The sequence below is a fragment of the Xiphophorus hellerii genome, chromosome 11, assembly GCF_003331165.1.
Source record: "Xiphophorus hellerii strain 12219 chromosome 11, Xiphophorus_hellerii-4.1, whole genome shotgun sequence".
Taxonomy (NCBI): domain Eukaryota; kingdom Metazoa; phylum Chordata; class Actinopteri; order Cyprinodontiformes; family Poeciliidae; genus Xiphophorus; species Xiphophorus hellerii.
In genome coordinates this window covers 8,184,025-8,203,506 of record NC_045682.1, presented here as the reverse complement: position 1 = coordinate 8,203,506, position 19,482 = coordinate 8,184,025, and the positions used below count along the sequence as shown (strand labels likewise).

Here is a 19,482-nt window from a genome sequence, read left to right as displayed (position 1 = left end):
TATGTGGAGTGGGCTAAAATTTCCTCAGACTGATGATGTCAGAGGTGGTACACTTCTACAAGGACCATCTTTATTGGCATAGGACTAGATATTACAAAGTTTGAATTTAAGAAGTAAAATAAGGTCTTTTTTGTATTTACTTGCAATTAAATTACCTTTTCAAGAACAGAAAAATAAGATTGTGTCAAAATTCAATTAAAAAGAATTGGTAACCTAATTTTTTGACAGCATTTTGGATTAAGTGTCAAAATGAAGAGTGTTTGCTATTTTGTCCCCTTTATTCCTAGTTCAAATTTTTTTTCTATTAACTTGTGTATGTCAGTTTGTACGAAGACACTTCAAATTACGTTTGTAAACATAATGGCAGTGCTCATGCAATCTTGCTGTTTGCGATATCAATGTCATATTTGCTCTGTTTATAAAAGTGGAGGGACAGCGATCCGGTGAAAGAACCCAGCAAGGACCCATGCTGGCGGTCTTTTATACTCGCGTGGGGTCATTTTACACGCACTGCTCTTCATCATGATGAAATAAGAATGTTCATACACAGCTGAACTCACTCGGTAAACTGGGGGAAGTACCACTGTTGTTTTGTGAGAAAATGGCAGAGATTATGCTATACCCTGGTGTTACCAATAAAGTAGTAAATGGTATACTGATATCTTTTTGGCAAAGACGGATCAGTGAATCCTTTGGGGATATTAGTAGGACCTTTCGATCCTGTGGCTCCTCAGCTCTCTGGAATCTGAAAGTGGAGGTTTGTGCTGAGTGTGTTGAGGAGAGACTGTAAAGACGACATTAATCAGCCCAATGACCTTGTCAGCTAATATCCCCCAGCTGTGCGGGACGTCTGCTTCCATTACAACTCCACAGAAGAAAACACACCAGTAGAAAGAATAATATCTTCGAGCTCTTTGTAATATATACCACAGTGACTAAGTACAAACAAACCCCAAAGGAAGTGAAACAGCATCAAGACAGTTTTCTTATAATCCCAAATAAAACTACTTTAGTTCTGTGCGGGTTAAGTTTCTCTCTGTGTGACTTTGGTTGAACCATATAATCACTCTCTGAATATGTAAATTCTGTGTTGGACAGGAAAGTCATTTTCCAGTGTGGATTACATCCCGGTTATTGAATTTTATGAATTTTAAAGTGATAGCTTTCCTGGTGTACTTCAAGTTTTCTGAAGTATCTGCACGGCAATAATGAATTGGGCATATCAGAAACATCAATGCAACTAAAATACAGACAACGGGAGAAAACCTGCCAATGAAAATTGAGAACAGATATATGTACTACTCACATGAAAGACTCAGTTGAGATTTGAACTGAGGATCTTCTAGTAACACTGGTATTCTTTGAAAGATGAATAATCCAGAAGATGTTTTAACTGTATGATCAATTATACATCTATTCCATTTGATTGGTTCCCTGTTTGCAGCTGACTTGTTAGCTTAGCCTTTATTCTGCAGAAGCAGTAAGTGTCACCCACAACCTTTGAGTTATAACTCAGTCCTATGTCATCTCTTGTTTTAACTGTCTGTGTTTAACTTGAAGCCTAAAGATTTTGTGTTGCAGCAAACCACAATTTGCTAGAAGCCACATCACTGACACACTTTTAGATATTTTAGTTTTACAGCTGAGACACAATACAATATTTGTTCTATTTTTTTTTGTTTGTGTGTTTGATTATTTGTTTAAAAAGCTCCCAAACTGAGATACACCAAAAAACTTACTGTTTGTTGCCGAGTGTGTCTTTTCTACCATCATGTTCCCTAATCGTCTGTTAGGGATTTTTTTACAGGTTGTTCTTTGCCCCTGAACTGATGCTAATTGTTCCTACAGGACTCTACAGTGACTTTATGCTCTTGCTAAAACATACACCCGCTCCCTGAGGGCCTTGGTGCTTTAAATATGTAACATTAACTGTGTTACCAGGGCCATATCCTTTAGGTGCTGTTTTATTTTGTCTTATTTCTACACATTAGAGCTGATAAGATTATAGACCTTGTACCTTGCATCCGCTGTTTTCTACCTATCTAATGTCAGGTGGCACAGATTTAAGAACGAAACCCAGACTCCTCTTATTAGAGGCATTCTGCAACTCTGACCAGTCACAAGCTGGTTCAGTGCTGTGTAGTGCCTGCAGTGAGGTCCGTTCTGTCAGAAAGTGACCTACCAGAGGGAGATGGCCAGAAAACCTCTAATGGAATGTGTTCAGAAGGCACAGATGTCTGAACTACTTCAGCTGTCATCTTCCGATGTGGAGGAGCAGCATCTCTACTCTGACCTGCCCCCAGGCCTTCAGCTGCTTCATGTAGACATCCTTTTAGATGTTTGTCTGGAGGATTTCGCTATTTTGGTCCCGATCCAAATCTCCTGGCCGTAGTTGATGGTTGGAACAGTGATGGAGCGGTAAATCGAATGCTTTCATTTAGACTGGACATTCAGGGATGTGTGCAACTCTCCATACAGGAAAAAAAAACAATATAAACTATTTACCCAAAACTTACAATGCTGGTTGTGGTTGCTTCTCTGCAGCAAGGCTGGAAACTGAAAGACACCTATCTTTATAGGAGAATTTGGTAGATTCTAGGGAATTACCTTAATTAGATGGCTGAAAAGGCAGCAGGACACCCTGCATCCAGCACATCCAGCACATCCTGTTTATACTACATTATCATCAGAACTTTTACACTGAAGTGTGGTTGTTCAGATTTGCAGCCATCCAGTCAAAATCAAGCTGTTTAGCCTTTGACATTTAAATATTAAAAATGTGTTGTTGTTTCTCTTATGTTTGGATTATTGATCCAATGTGGAAATAAAATACATGTGCATGTGAAAGACTATGGACAGCTAAAATCATTATACTGTAGAAATATCTTAAAGCACGTCATAGCCTATTGATTTATTTCACCATTCAAGTCAGTCTCTGCATTTCAGGAGGAAAGCTACTATTTCAGTTTGAATAGTGGGGTTATTTTTACATTCAGAAGCTTGAGTTACATGAAGGATCGTGTGTTTGACCTTTTATGCAATGTAACACAAGTAAACAAATCATTAGTGACCCTGAGGCTGTCCCCAGGAGCAAATCCGATACTATGTGGAAATGCAATAAAGTTCTTCTAAAATCAGGCGCGACTTGATGAGTGTATGATGCCGATCTTCACTCGAAAAAGTGTTTTTGGGCTGTAGTTCATATTATGGACGTATTTACATTAATCTCACTTAATTCTTTTTGGTTTGGTGATGACAACTTACTTTTTTGTGCTGAATTAACTTACATGTTACACATGTTTGACTTAAAGGAACTTTTACTTTGACTATACATGAAAGAATAAAGTTTAATGACGCTTTCGTATCCTGCGTCATGACGCAAGGAGAGACCCTGTAGCGAACGGGGTTCTGTGGTGGCGCAGGGGTAGAGCACAACCTACACAAGGAGGTCTTAGTCCTAGACGTGGCTGTCGCAGGTTCGATTCCCAGCCTGATGATCTTTGCCGCATGTCTTCTCCCTTCAGACCAGCTTTTGTGGTTTAACAGAGAAATCTGTTAAGCCACGACAGATTTGTTGTTTTGGTGAGTTTTTTGACTAATTTTAAGGCACAAGGATGTACATCTTTGCTGGTCAGCAGCATTCGGGTGTGTTAACACAACGTCAATATGGAAAGACATCAGCAATGAGATTAGACAAGCAACTGATCATCTTAGATCAGTTATCAGGCTGTTATTAAAGCAACTGGAAAGCATCATTCTGCTGTAAGAAATAATATCAAGTGGAAAAAAAATGTGGTAACACTTTCTTTGACAGGTTGTGAATAAGACTGTCATGACACCGTCATAAACATGACAACACCTGTCATGAACATGAGCAAGTCTTCATTAATATTTATGACTGTTGTCATAAAGTGTCATTCAGTAAATCATGACACTTTTAATACAAAGTTGACATTATTCAAAATGTCTTCGTTATGACAACTTGACACTAACCAAGAAATCATAAATTTGTTATAAAAGTATTACTGGTTAAACTGTAGCTTTAATAACATAAAGCTGCATAATTTTTAAAGTATAATCAGTAATGTGTCATGACAGTCTTATTCACAACCCGTCAAATAAAGTGTTACCAATATTTTCAACTGATTCAGCTTGAAATTTTCCCAACAAATTCAGTGAAAGATGCAACGCTCAGAAAAAAATTCAGACAAAAGGAAACCTAAGAACTAATTTTCAGAATCATAGGCTTCCCAAAACAGGTGAATTGTGGAAACCGTTTAGCATTATTTGTTGCAAGAGTCTATATTTGAAACCAGGAAGACTTTTTTCAGATTGAGAGTTTTTTCTTAGAAGTTGCTGATGTTACAGCATCAGAAGCTTTAATCCTTTATTCATAGGGAGTTAGCAATTTTGACAGCAGACACTGTCCCAATTTTTCTTGTAAACGTGTGAAATTACTCAAGGGATTTTTGAGGGGTGTTTTGGCGGAAAACTCCTCTGTGGCCACATATTGTTTTCTTTATTTACAAAACTTGTTTTGAATGATAATATCAAGAAGATCCCAACTTAAATTTTCAGATGCCAACAATTGGAGTCTTCTGCCACCAGTCCCAATCATAGTAATTGACATCATATTTTCCTCCATTTTAATCACCTGATAGTGATCTCCAGGAGTCTATGCATTAAACTACTGTCACCCTACTGGCCACTTTGCTGAAACTGCATGATTAAGCAGGAGTTCAGGTGTTTCTAATTGAGCGTTCAGTGAGTGTTTGGCTTTGCTGACTGGCACAGATAATTGACTTTGATCAGATGAGTAGTGTCACATTTTCTGACAAAATCAGAACAATGATGCTGTCGTATCTTCTTCTCTGCTCCTTCTGCTTCAAACTTTAGGAAACTTTTACAGCTTCAACATGGAATAGAAAATCCAAAATGGCAACATCTTCCTGTTGTTCTTTTTACTTTACTATAGCTTTGCATTTTCAACCGTCTGATATAAATTTTAAAATAGTCAAATTAAATACGCAGTCATGTTTATTCTTGCAACGTAATGTAATGTGTGAACAGATGACGTACTGTCTTGCATCTGATAACAGAATCATGGAGATTCACAATTTGTTCTGTCAATCTCCATCCATCCATTAATTTTCTAACACCCTTGTCCCTAGAGGGGTCGGGAAGTGCTGGTGTCTATCACCAGCTAACGTTCCGGGCGAGAGGCGGGGTTCACCCTGGACAGGTCGCCAGTCTGTCGCAGTTCTGTCAGTCCAATAAGCGGAAATATTTGTCTTTTGTAGATGCTTATCCACAAAACAAAAGGTACAAATTCATTGTATCAAAATTGCCTTTCATGCAGGAAACTGCTGTTGAGAGTATTGCACTTGAAGGACTTTTATGGATCTTTAACAATTTCATTTAACGTCAGAATCATGATGACATTAAAGGGTGTTATTTCCGAATTCTACTTTTAATCTGACAAACGAGCGTCATTGTAACTATCTACATATTGTTACACAAGAAGACCAGGTTTAATTAGTGCAAATATGCATAGTACTGATCTGGGCCTTTTATATGTGAGTGAAAAACGGAAGAAAGATATTGTGCCAACCATTTGTTTGGCCGCCATTTTCCTCAAACAAGGAAGGAAGGTTAGAGGAAAACCCCTTTTCCTCAAAAAAACTGATCAAAACATATTTTCCAGCGTAGTTTGAAGTCATTGCTAATGTTACAAATGTTGCGCAAGACTGATCTCTGCAAACAACCTTCACTTTTACCCTCAGGACACAGACCCGGGCAAGAGAGCATAAACTCACGTGTTGTATGTTCGTACGATTGAAATTGAGATGCCCAAAATCCTTTCCAATTCCACTTTCTAAAACGTCTGAACGTCGATGAGTGGTTTTTTCCCCTTTGGTTTTTGTACCCAGTGGTGCTGCCGGCTCTGTTAGAGCCCATCAGCTATGTGCGCCAGCTTGCCTGCTGATCCAGAACTGACTGCTACCCAATTCTTTTTTCTTTTTTTTTTCCAGTTACCCGAACATCCTGAGTGAGCTTCATCAGCTCACACTAAGAGATACAGATTTCTAGTGTCTGGGATGAAAAGTGTGTTAGTTAAATAAGACAATTTAACCGTCTTTCGTTTTTACATGTTGGTGAATACTCCTCGCTGTGGTCTGATACGCTGCTGGTTGAAAGGTAACGTGTGTTAGAAATGTTTGCATTCAGAGCAGTTTATGAAAAGCAGGCTTTGGGGATTTCTTGGTCCTCTCTCTGTCTCTCTCTCTCTCTTTTTCACCTTAATTTTTCTCTCTTTCCTTTGCACACATGCACACACACAGTTGCGTACAGTTGGAGACCCTTAGGCCATGTTCCCTAGTTTAGCTTTGCTCCGAAGGATGAAGCTAAACTATTTGTACCTTTGCTCTCTTAATAGAAGAGAATAGTGGATCTTAACATTCAGCATCGCCTCAGTGCTGCTTTGGAATGAACACCTCAGTGAAAACTGCAGCACAGAAGCACATGTGAACCACATACACCGTGTTCCAAATTATTATGCTAGTTGGATTTAAGTGTCATAAGGATCAAATTTTTTGTTGTGCTATTGAATTTATAGATGGTATTGTGTGTCAGGGCTCTTTGAATCACTATAATTAATTCCAGAGACCTGGGTTGATTAGTTTGTCTGGTGAGCTCAATTAAAGGAAATCTACTGAAGAAGGATGTTCCACATTATTAAGCAGGCCACAGGTTTCAAGCAATATGGGAAAGATAAAGGATCTCTGCTGACAAAAATCATCAGCTAGCATAGTGCCGTATGACAAGATATGAAAACATTAAATATTTAACGAAAACTGAAACGTTCTTGTACTGTGAAGATATTTGTGGCTGATTCAGAACAAAGATGGGTTTGTACAGATAAAGGCAGAATGGGGAAGGTTTCTGTTAGACAAATTAATCGGATTAAGAGAGCAGCTGTTAAAATGCCCTTACAAAGCAGCAAACAGTTATTTGAAGCTGCTGGAGCCTCTGGGACTTCAAGGTGGAGGATCCTCCAGAGGCTTGCGGTGCATGAACCTACTATTGGGCCCCTAACCAGAGCTCACAAGCAGAAATGGTCTCAGTGGGTGGCCACCACGTGGCCACCACATCCCAACACGGCTGTGACGTCAGCAAGGAGGTGGTGGAGTCATTTTTTGGGCAGAAATCATGGGGAGAGAATCATTGGTCGGCACCTTCAGAGTCCCTGAAGGTATGAAAATGACCTCAGCAAAGTATAAGGAGTTTCTGACTTCACCACTTTCTTTCAAAAAGAAGAGCCGTACCTTCAGTAGCAAAATCATCTTCATGCATGACAATGCACCATCTCATGCTGCATTGCACCTGCAAGGAATACCACTGTGTCATTGGCTGCTATGGGCATAAAAGTGGAGAAACTCATGGTGTGACCTCTGACCTCAACCCTATTGAAAACCTTTGGAGTTTCCTCAAGCAGAAGATCTGAGGGTGGAATGCAGTTCATATCAAAACAGCAACTCTGGGAAGTTATTTTGACATCCTGCTAAGAAATTCAAGCAGAAACTTTCCACAAACTCACAAATTCAATGGATGCAAGAATTGTGCAGGTGATGTCAAAGAAGGTTCTATGTTAACATGTAACTTGGTCTGTTAAGATGTTTTTGATTGAATTAGCTTTTGATTTTAGTACATGTGACCATCTAATGCTGCACATTCAAAGAATGACTGTTTGCAGTTCTTTATAATCCATAAAATGTTTAGAAAATCTGCTGTGCATAATAATCTGGAACAGTGCACTTTGAGTTTTTTTATTTTTGAAATAAATACTGTTCTCATGGGGAGCTTTGTTCAGTAAAAATGTGTTTATATTGTAATGGTTCATGACTTAAAAATTATACTGACCATCATTTGCATTGGCCATTTAAGAAAATATCACTTGCATAATAATTTGGAACACGCTGTAGATGCTTGAGAAATTTGCCAACTAGTGACCAAACGAAACAAGTTAATTTCCATGAGGCACAAGTTGCTTCTCCCACTGCTCAGGTATTTAATTACATCTATAGGACGAGGATGTTGGTGTTTTTTCATTCTCTTAAAATTTGGTGTGACTTTGGACCCACAACTGTAGGACAGGAATGGTGAACGTATCCCTGTCCTGACAGGAGATTGAAGAATAAAACAGACGGATGAAAAACTCACTGACATCGATTCTGTTGATGCTTCAGTGGGGTGATAATTTGATATGACAAAGAAGTAAGTATCTATTCAGGATTTAATTTAATGTTTAATGATTTAATGTTAGAACAAGAGAAGTGGCTTTGATATCTGGGGAGGCCAAAGGTCCAACCTCAGTCTAATATACTCCTCTGAATGCTTTTATATCTTCTTTTTTTTCATGTTCTTACATTTTGATGTTTCCTTTTATTGGTTGTTTCAAACTCAGAATTGTCAAACATTTTCTTTTTTTTTGTTAGAAAGATGGGATAAGCTGAGTGAATACAAACTGCATTCTTGAAATGACGATAGATTTATTAAGTGGTAAAAAAAAATTCCAAACGGGAATTTAACCCCATGAGAAAAGAAATTCTCCGCCTCATCAAATGATTTACTCTGGTTAACCACATCCCTTTGGAGATTTGAGGTCAGTCTCAATAAATCACATCAACAGAATCTCTTTGACCACAAACCCTGACTGTGACGAACCCACCTGGTTTCAAGGTGACTGAGGGTTAAGAGCATTTCCCCCAACAAAGCAAGTTTTCTTGTCACTGAAACAGAAGTAGAACTGAGTTCAAGCTTGTTCTCCAATGTTTGGATGTTCTCTAAACATCCCTTTATCAACTAAGGACAAGACATCATCTTTTCTAAATGACTTATTCTTTTAAAGGAAGAAAAAACAACAATGTTGTCAAAAATGAGACAGATGCTTTTGTAGGCAGAAGTAGTCGTAGTGCTTTCAGGGAAATAATGTTATGAAGCACTTTGTGAAAGGATCCTCCTACAGCCACCGCCGTGTTTGCTTTGCTTTCACTTGGGAGGGAACTTGTGCTGCCTCAGATAAATAACCCTCCAGCATTGAGTTCCTTTGCCTCTGACTCTGTGGCATACACAATTACTTCCTATGACAGGCTGACATCGATTTTTTTTTTTTTTTCTAATAAGAATTCCTCGGAATGAAGGTAAAAAAAACCGTTCAGACACCATAAATAGTGCACATACAGTATGTGCCACTGCTATAGAATTCCTTTCTTTATTGTTTAGGTGCGTTGGGATAAGTGCAAGCAAATACTGAACACTACAACATCCATAGCTAGTTTGAAATGGACACTTACCAACATAGAACTGTTCAGAAAACAGTAAAGCACAGCAAGAAACAAGTATTATTGCATATATTTTAAAAATTTTCTTAAAACAGAATACAATGAAACAAGAACCACCATGGAACCATCACGGGCTACCATCACTACAAGATTGGTCTTCAAGAAACAGGGTTTTTTTTTTCCTGATCTTTCAAGCATCTAAAAATTAAGCACCCGTTCAGAAATTTGACAATGTCAAACATCCTCATTTTCTATTTTTTCAGAACATGGCAGTGATAAAATCTAAAAGGATTTTTGTCCAAAATGTGACTTGAATTTGTCACATATCACCTTTTGAGGCCTGGTGGTCGTTGATGTTGTTTGAAACCAAGAGGACATGCAGCAACTTTAATGGAAAGTTTTGTCTGAACGAAGGCGAATCCAGAACCGAACCAACATTATTTCACTTCTGAAACCTGCTGGGTTCACCGTTCACTGTTAAGTTTGGATCAGAACTACTGCTCACAGACAAAAGAGCAAACTGACACACATTTTACATTTAATTTAAACATCTTTGACTCAGTGATAAATTAGAGTTTTCTTTAAGTTAAAGTAAATCGCAATTAAACGATTCCTTTGTTCATATTTTTGTGCATACTCACTATCATTTCATTTTCCCCTTGGTTTGGACTCACCATCTAGCTGAGGAGTTTGGAGGGACTGGCTGCCCCATAATTAATGCTTTTAAAGGTTCATCCTAGCAATGATTTGTTTTCTTTTCCAGATGTATATATTTATTCTACTACTACTGCGCTACTGCGTATGGAAAATTACATTTTGAAGGGATTTAGCAATGTAGGAGTGTTTGTCAAGAGGATTATTTTCTTTTCTATAGCTTATTAAGATTGCGTTGTTAGGTCTAGCCTGTATGCTAATGGTCCAGGCTGTTGAGAATCGGGAGTGTTTTCATTTCTGTATAAACCCAGTTGAATTTTTTTTTCCCCCTTTTGGGGTGTTAAGATGTAAAGAAGTGAAAAGATTTTGCTTTTTGCTTGTTTGAGTTTTCTGGAAAATGACAAAAGAATAAAGTAAAAAAACAAAAAAAAAACAAACACCTCACTGTGAACATTGTAGACATTGTGCGTTACTCCACAGCGGCCTGTCGTAAATTCCACCCGTGTAACATTGCATGTTCCCAACATGCTGACTCCACTGATCAGTCTTACGTTTTTTATCGAGTCATCCACAACCTTTTGTTCGGCCTGCTTAGTTGAAGATTCATTTTTCACAGAAGAGCTGAAACCTCCACGGGAAAACTACGCAGTTCAGGAAAAACAAGCCAGACAAACAAACAAAAAAGAAGAGCTGGAGAAGTCTGCTGCTGTTGGCAAAGAAGGCGCAGTTGGTCAGTTGTGCTGGCCAGAGAGGGGGGCTTTGCTCTCTGGCCCAGAGGACTCAGCAGAGTAGACTGCACACAGGCCATTCTTTTGTATTGCTGTTTTATTTAAATTTGCACTTAGATGGAAGCTACCGCACCAAATTGTACACAAAACAAAATCTGGTATTTATCTTTTGCAAATAGTTGCACAGTCAAAATAGATAAAGGCAGCACTGCTATATGGAGCTCTACCGTCAGGCAATCCTCTGCAGCACCGTTTAGAGTAAGGTATGTCAGTAAAAGCACAAGATGACTTTATTTAGTTCAGCTCAGAAGGTGAGGCTGTAAGAGTGCAACACATCTAACTGGAAACTCAGCGGCATCTGGAGATAAGACCTGGGTTAACACTGCAGGAGCGATTGAGACTTATAGGTGTGTTGGAATCTGCAATCACTACAAACCCGGCTGCAAACCGACTGCACCTTAATGAAGCAGACGAGCTGACAAGAACGCATAACGAATGGAAAATGAAGGGGAAAGAAGAGCCGCCAGAGTCGCGGGAGCAGCTACACAACACGCCATCACATATTTTCTCTTTAATCTCAGCCGTGCACGTTTAGTGATCTGAGAAAGTATTACAGAGGAATGCAGTTACACAAACTGGGTTGGCCTTAGCACACTGGCAGCACAAACATGCGGAGTCACATTTCCACAGGCCCTCTGTCTCAGTCACAGCAGCCTAAGTAGCAGGGGAACTGAGTTTTATCGTCAGGCCACCGGCGTCTGAAAGCAGAAGGACACAGATGCTTGTTCATTCATTCTCTGCTGGAGGTGTTGCCGTTTTAAACCGCCATAGTTCACTTTTTTCCACTCAGAGACTCATTGACATCACGTGCTGCATTTCACCCGTAATTAATCTTTAGTATCTTACAATTAGACGTATTAATGCAAAGCTTCTTCCTTGCTCTTTGCCTGTTGAGGAGCTGAGAGTTTCAAATGGGGACGTAGCTGCACATTCTTTCCTTGTTGCTTCTGAGAATAAATAATTATGTGTTTTCCTTCCACCTCTTTCTAGCTAGTTGCTAAGCAAAACTTAAAGGAAATGACATATTAGGAAATGCAAATGAGAGCTAGGCTTGGAGGAAATGACACATTAGGGTACGCCCTCTTTAGGGTGTAGCTCAGATAGAGGCTAACAAAGCAGATCACAAACTTGATTGCCATTTTGTCTTGCTAGCTCTTAAAGGTAGTATGTCAGAATGGACCAGCTGTATTTTGGTATTAATAAATGGAATTCATGAATTCAACTCACTGACTCTTCTTCAACCTCATACATCAAGTACTCAGCATGGAGAACAGATAATTCTTCACATTGCACACAGCAGAACTCTTGCTACAGACCTACATGTAGTTTACTGTGAACTTGTGTTTTGGCAACAGTTACGGTTAGCCTAAAGCTAAACGGGGCTCCTGATGCGTAGACTGCAGGGTCCATCACAGTCAGATCAGCTTTGTAACTTTTCCTTCATGTTTTCCTCTCAGATGCACCAGAATTATTTTATACCATCTGGCTACTTTTACCTTAGCAATATACACATTTTGAATTAATCAGAATTTTTTTATTTCTTCCACTTTTTTCAGGGCTTTATATCTTATATGCAGCATACAACAGCCATGGTTGTCTTTGGCTGTTGTAGACAGAAAGCTGAGACCTTTCTGTCTGGAGAACAAGGGAAGACTTCTCATAGGGAAGGGACTCAAATCATTTTAGTGCACTCTATTGGATTATAAAGATACTGCTTTACTGACAATTGGAAAATGCTCCAAGAGGAGGGCTGTTTGGGCTCACGCAGAGCCACAAGGATGGCTCTGTCTATTTCATAGTAAACAAACCAAACAAAGAGGAAAAACACCAAATTCAATTCTTAGCTTGTAAAACCTCCCGTATTGACTTCTTATGTGGCGAGTAGGAGCCTGCAAATAGAGCCAACAATACCTGACCTTTAAGATTAGATGTTCTGCAATGACTTCCCCTGTGCTTACAAAAGAAAGCGAAAAAAAAAAAAATCATTTTTCCTGTTTTCCTTTCAGTCTTGATATTAATATATTTCCCCAGGAACCTCTGCTTCTTTAAAAAAAAATATGCGACATATTGATTTGTGTTTACAAAATAACTGCTCAAATTTAACATAAGGTCGACATAAAGAGAGCTGCATAATTATTGCATTGATTAGTTTTGGAAGGTTAACTCTGGTCCAGATTTGTGGAAGCACTGAATTATACAAAAAAAGGGAACAAGAGCCGAGTTTTAGAACTTACTGCTATTACAGTTAAATGTGCCATATTTACTGAAAATAGAAATTGATAAATATGTAAAAAAAAAAAAAATTAATTAAATAAGCTTTTCCGTTTATATAAATGGCCTGCCGGAAAGCACACACCCAAAAACAAAGTGAAAGCAAATGGAAAACCTTTGATTTAAATCTTTCGTCCCAAAGCATAAACACACATGGCCTTGTCAGAGACACACACAAAAAAAAATCCCATCCAGCTCCGAATCATTTCATGCTCGTCTAATGAGCAGCGCAGCAAAGCTACAGTACGCTATGAAGAAAATCAATCATGTAGAACATCATGGCATGCCAAAGGATTGTCAGATTTGTCAGCTAATTTCATGCTAATTGAGTCCCCAACCTTGGTGTTATTTTTATCCATGTTGCTCCTCTGATCTTGTGGGACTGTGGGCTCTCTGTTCACGTGTCTTTAATTACATTGAAAACATCAATCACTCCTTTCCCTTCTCTTGTCAGTACCTGCCAAGATAACGAACATATCGAAGGACGTCACAGTGAACGAGGGCAGCAGCGTCAATCTGATGTGCCAGGCGGTGGGACGACCTGAGGCCAGCGTCACCTGGAGGCATCAGTCACCGAGAGGTAGGGAAGACTTCTTCTTTTGTTTTAGTGTTTTACTAAGACACATTTCTGCCCCGACGCTTGTCAGCAAAGTCTTATTCGATAAAGCATCTTGTAGCCCACGACCTGAATTTCTTCATTTACAGGCAACTGAATACTTTTGATCGTAATGTGTATTTCAGTGTGGAAGAGGGGAAACAAAATACAAATTAGGAAACTTGTAAAATGCTCCTCATCAAAGTCTTAAGATGGGAGAATAATTTAAAGACATTAAGGTTGAATCATAACCAGATTGTAAGTAGTTATTAAACGTGTAAGAACAAGAAACAGCAGCAAGTGACAAAAAAAAAGACGAGAAAAATTCTTTAAAAAAAAGAAAAGAAAACCTCACCAAGCTGTTCACTAGCTGATGGACGGGTTATGCTTATTAGCCTTAACAAGTCCAAATCTGCACATAAATGAGTTTTTTTTATGTCATTTTCAGTCAGGCATTCACACTGTCATGATCCCAAGATGGCGAAGGCAAAACGTCGTTCTGTATTGCAGAAAAGCGTAGCAGAACATGAGCTGGACTTGCAAGGCCGGTCATAACGATCTGTCACTGCAGAGTTTGGAAACATTGATATAGGGAATGTGGAAGAAAGTTTTATCTTGTGAGGGGAACTGATTTCAAGTAGACACATGACGAGGACATCCCACTGGAGACGTCTCGTTTCATCAGTCACAGAGGCTCAGCCAAGGATCTGGGGATCTTCTTTCTTCAATGGAACAGAAAAGCTTCAGGTGCATCACCAAACCATGGCTGGCCATGTGAAGATGTTGCACTGGGCTGGTGTCCCTCTAGTCTGAGGATCCCTCGTCGCTATGGCGAGGACTACGGCAGTACTCAAACCTGTCTGACAAAGCACTTCATTCAGGAGAATAGACACGTTGCACGATCCGCGCAAGATCCGACGCCCCTTACTCATCGACAACGTCTAGCACTGGTTTCATTTGTCAACACAACACGCTAAGTCTTAAATGTACACATAAGGAACTACGTGTACTAAGCGCTGGTTGCTTAGTAATGAACTAAGCAACCAGCGCTTTGTTCAGACGACCACTTGCTACTTATCGCAAAATAAGCATCAAGCCGGAAAACATAACTGCAAGTTCTGCTCTCTGTGCGTAAAATGTTTGCATGTTTTTGGCGGTGAGTCCTGGCACATTGATGGAGGTGTTGTCAATCAGTTGCTATGGCAACAGGTCTACATTAAGAGTAGCCGACACAGAGATCGAGAAAAAAGGGAGCAAGTGATTTCGAGTGATTCTTCAATGTACCAACAATTTCTGTACATTGTTTTTTGTTTTTTTGTTTTTTTGGGGGGGGTTTCCATTTGCCAAATTAATACCTACATGTCCAAGTTTCGTTTTGTTAATGAAACTATTTTACCTCGAGAGCGCGCTATGGATGTCGAGTAAAAGTGAAATTGTCTTTTTGCCTCCATTGTGCCCATAAAAAAAACCCGGACAAATTAGAATTTGTAGAACATAAAAGAATAAACAATCACAGGAAGGGTCATAAAATTCTTAAAACCCTTGAAATCTGTATCTTTATTTTAACAATCAAGTTGTTCTCTGCCTTACAGTTTTAATCACTTTGAAATACAATGCAGACAGCAGACATTTCTGTCAGTTCCGTCCAGAAATCCTGAGTGCATTTTCACCCCAGAGAAGCAGTTTCCTTCGAGTGCAGTCAGCTTTACTGCGCTAAAAATACTGACAAGATTTAAGCGGAGGACAGAAAGTTTTCTGGGATTGTACAGCCTGGAGATGAACATTTGAAAGGTCATGTTGGCGAAAACAGCAGGATTAACAACGTGATGGCTGCTCTGTGAAAAAGAAAAAAAAAATTATCCTGGTCTCTGAATGTCTCACCCTCTATCATGCGCACACAAGCACACACAACCTTGTACTTCCATCAGTCAGAGGAGCTTGTATTCAGTTTCTTTTTAGTAACCACATTTATGCCTAACCCAGAGGTTTCCCTAATTACAATTAGAGTAAAGCCACTTGATTTGGTTGTTAACAGGCAAAGATATTTTTGAAGGAACTTATCTTCGCAGTTTAATGTAACTTCTCATATTTGTCTGCTTTGATATTTACACACATACCGTGACAAACCCTCCTGAAACTCAGAGATCTCCGAACGTGACTACTTGCAAACTTCTTCTTGTTTGCGGATGCACCATTTGTCAGACAAAGTTTAATTTATGTCTTCAGCAGCGGAAGACATAAATGACGTGAACCCAAAGGGAAAGCGGAGTATTCCTGTGATCAGAGCCTTAGTTTCCAAAAGGTTGCCAACAGACAAGGAATTAGAATGAATGGGGCTGAGGAATCTAAATTTAAACCGAGCACCAAAAGCCCTGCAGCTGTCTTTCCTTTCTACTTCATAGAGGTAAAAAGCCCAGGGAGGAAAATCCTCATTCCACATCATGCTTGGGTTCTGACAGACCACCAGAGAAGAAATATCAGCTTCTAGAAGGAATTAACAGCATTGCTGAGAGCAGATGAGGGATGAGTTTAGGTTTTAGAAATAATGAGTAAAGTTGTGTTTTCTGATGGGTAATAATTCATCAGGGGCCTCATGCATAAAGTGTGCGTGCGCACAAAAGATTGTGCGGCGCCATATTTTACGCACAAGAATAAAAATTAACATTGCGTCAAAGTTTGCGTAAATATACGCACACTTTATTGCTGGTGTGAAAATGTGCGGCAGCCATGCAAACTTTTTCTGTGGACAATAACAAACTACAAAGCGTCAAAACTCACCTGAATACACTGAAATCTGACGACATTCGTTGTTATCTAGACCAAGAAGCATCAAACCCGATGATTTTTATGATTTTAATATTTTATTGTTTAAATGTAAACGATGAAACTGAACCGCATTCATCCTCAGACAATAAGCTAACAAGCACACAAAATAAAGAAAATAAAATTAAAGTATGTGAAAACCTCACTCCAATGTAAATAGTACTTTTCCTCAGTTTTTGTCTCATAAAGATGTAACGCGTTGGTCTGTGCGCCGGAGTGCATGAAATGCAGCTATGGGGTCATTTCATTCTCACTAAAAGAAGAAAACAGCAGATTAACTCAAACCTGCTGATTAAAAATAATCATCAGGTTTGATTATTTTAAAGTGATCAAGGTGTGTATACATACAATATCATGTATACAAGCAGCTGCGTAAAGGTGAGCTTTGGCTCTGATGGAGAACATCGCCAATGGAAGGATTCAGAGGGAGCGATTGATCAGAGATCATATTGATCTGCTGGGAAATGCTGATGATGGTTTATTAGTGTTTAGATTAGACTGATCATCCTGGAGCTCTGAGCAAAAGAGCCGTGCTGTACCAGTACCGGTCCAGCTGCAGTCATCCTTCAGTCGAGTTGCCCGTTTTGTGAATGGACATAAAACATTCTAGTATTTAGAATAAACGTCCACATTCCCCACTCAAATCTCTGACACGCTGTCTGTCTTTAAATCCCGGCTGAACGCGCTGCTGTTCAAACAGGCATTTGCAGAAACTCTTTATTTCTTATTTTTTTATTTGGATTTTTTATTTTTATGTATTTTTATTTTTGTGAGATGACATTATGTGTCCTCAAAGCACCTTTTAAATAAAATATATAAGTATTGTTATTATAAATACTTATACTGCGTCGAACAAGGACGTTGCCATGTTTATTGCTTCACGTGGTGGCAAACTAATTTACATATGTATTTATGGGCAGAGACAGGGCGGACCATCAGCTGCACTCTATTTCCCGCAAATTAGGATTTATAAAGGAAAGGTGCGCGGCCACGCGCACTGCTTTACGCATCCGATTTTTTTTGTGCGCCGGACTTTTATAAATTTTTCCATACGCCAAGTTTTAGTGTGAAAACTGCGCACGCTTTTTATGCATGAGGCCCCAGATCATGACATTTAGATTTATTTGTGGTGTTATTTGTTTACATTGAAGACAGCTGCTCTGGATGTGGTCAACAAAATTCTATGCAAAGCATTATGGCTTATAGGGAGAAGGCAGACCTTGATACAATGGGATGCATGGGTCCATATTTTTAAAAGATATTATTATTATTATACTATTTTAGATGCAATGCCCTCTATGCAAAGTCTGGAACCCAGTGATACATAATGGAGGAACTTTGACTGGCCTTGATGTCAACACTTGATATATAGTTTTTGTACTTGAAGTTAAACAGAGCAGTGGGAACATTCTGATGCAGAATAGTGAAAGAAATGTTGGTTAATCCTTAATAAAAGGGTCACAGGGAAAAAAAACCTGAATATGATCTGTGTATTTATGAGTTTAATATGTTTATGTAAATTGTGTGTGTGTGTGGGCGTGTATGTACTACATTTAGCAGACCGCTAGCACAACTTTTATCAATGCAGGTCATTTGTGGAAAGTGAGGACATTTTCTTGGTCCTCCCTTTGTTCAGATCTTCTGTCGTCTCCTAGCTAAGCTTAGAGGTATGGTGTTAACTAAGTTTTGGTTAAGGCTAGAGTTAAGGAATAAACTAGTGATGGTTATCTGATTGAAAGTGAAAAACACAATGGCTCTTACAGCAACAACAATGAAGAAGACAGCAATTAATTTTGTTCAAAAAAATCTCAAAAGTAAGACAAGAAATAGTATTTTTTCTTTTTTTATTATGTCCTGTATGACAGTGAATTGAGTGCCAAGGTGAATCCCACCAGATTTACTTTAACATCACTGGAGCTTTATAGCTTTCACGATGATGTATATCTATATAAACCTTTATTAGAAATTTCAAAACTCTAGAGTTTACTTCATAGGAATATCTGTTTACCTGCTAAAGGCTGCTTACTTCCAAAACACTGTTTAAACATCTGCCTCTTTATGCCTTTTTGCATTTCCAGCCAAATTATTATTTATGATGACTACCGCCAGATTTAAATCTACTGACCTGTTTTCTTTCAGCTCGAGTAATTTAGGTAGTTGAAGCAGCACAACCTGTGGCCTGACAAACTGGCTCCAATCAAATTAAGACTTGGCTGGTGGCCACAGCTGTTTCGGTGTTTTCTTGGCACATCACAGCCAAGAGAAATGCCAAGAAGCTGCGTGTGCACGCCTGCGTGTGTGTGCGCGTTCTCATGTGCATGCGTACTCGTGTGTGCTGTGCTCTAATTGTGTCAGTCCTGCGCTTCCCACTGAGCATTGAGCAGCGTGAGTCATGTGCTGCTTCTCTATAGGATTAGATGTTCAGCCTGGAAATGACAGGGATGCTTACAGCCCAGCTGTTTCCGACTCCCTCCCCATTACCTCCAGCCAGTAGAATCTTTTCCACAAAGCCAGGTGGATCACCACAACGTTTCCGATCCATCGGCAAAAATCACGTCGTTTCCTCTTTAAACCCTAAACTTGATAGGTTTTATTAAAGGGGAGGGAACCATGCTTCATTAACTTCCATAATTTCAAGTTGCAGCTAGCGCGTTGTGCTGTACGCAAGCAGCAGTCGTGGCAAAAGGAATTTGACTTGATCTCCTGGCATCCGAATACAGACACAATTGTGTTGCCTGTAGGTGTGTTTTGTTTCTGTGTTTGTGGGGAAAGCGTAATGGATTATCTTACTTGACATTTCTCTGAGTTGCATAAAAAGACAGACTACGTAGAGAAATGTTTAGGCGGCTAAGCAAATTCTCGTTGTCACAAAGAATCTTAAATGGCTTTTCCTGCAGAGAGGCATTTTCCTGAGCTGCTCCTCATGGTTTGCTTTTCTCGTTTGTTACCAGCAGTAATGGACTGTTCCCTCTGAGGAGAGCTGTTAGATCAACGCTAAAGGAAGCAAACC

At 39.3% G+C, this 19,482-nt stretch overlaps 1 protein-coding gene across 2 annotated transcripts in view; it reads left to right on the top strand.

Moving 5' to 3' along the window:
* opcml (opioid binding protein/cell adhesion molecule-like) overlaps positions 1-19,482 on the top strand; it is a 285,206-nt gene that overhangs the window by 221,194 nt on the left and 44,530 nt on the right. For both annotated transcript variants that reach the window (XM_032576660.1, XM_032576659.1), the window contains one exon: positions 13,509-13,634. In XM_032576660.1, the coding sequence (XP_032432551.1) occupies positions 13,509-13,634 (126 nt within the window). The remainder of the gene's footprint in view (positions 1-13,508; positions 13,635-19,482) is intronic.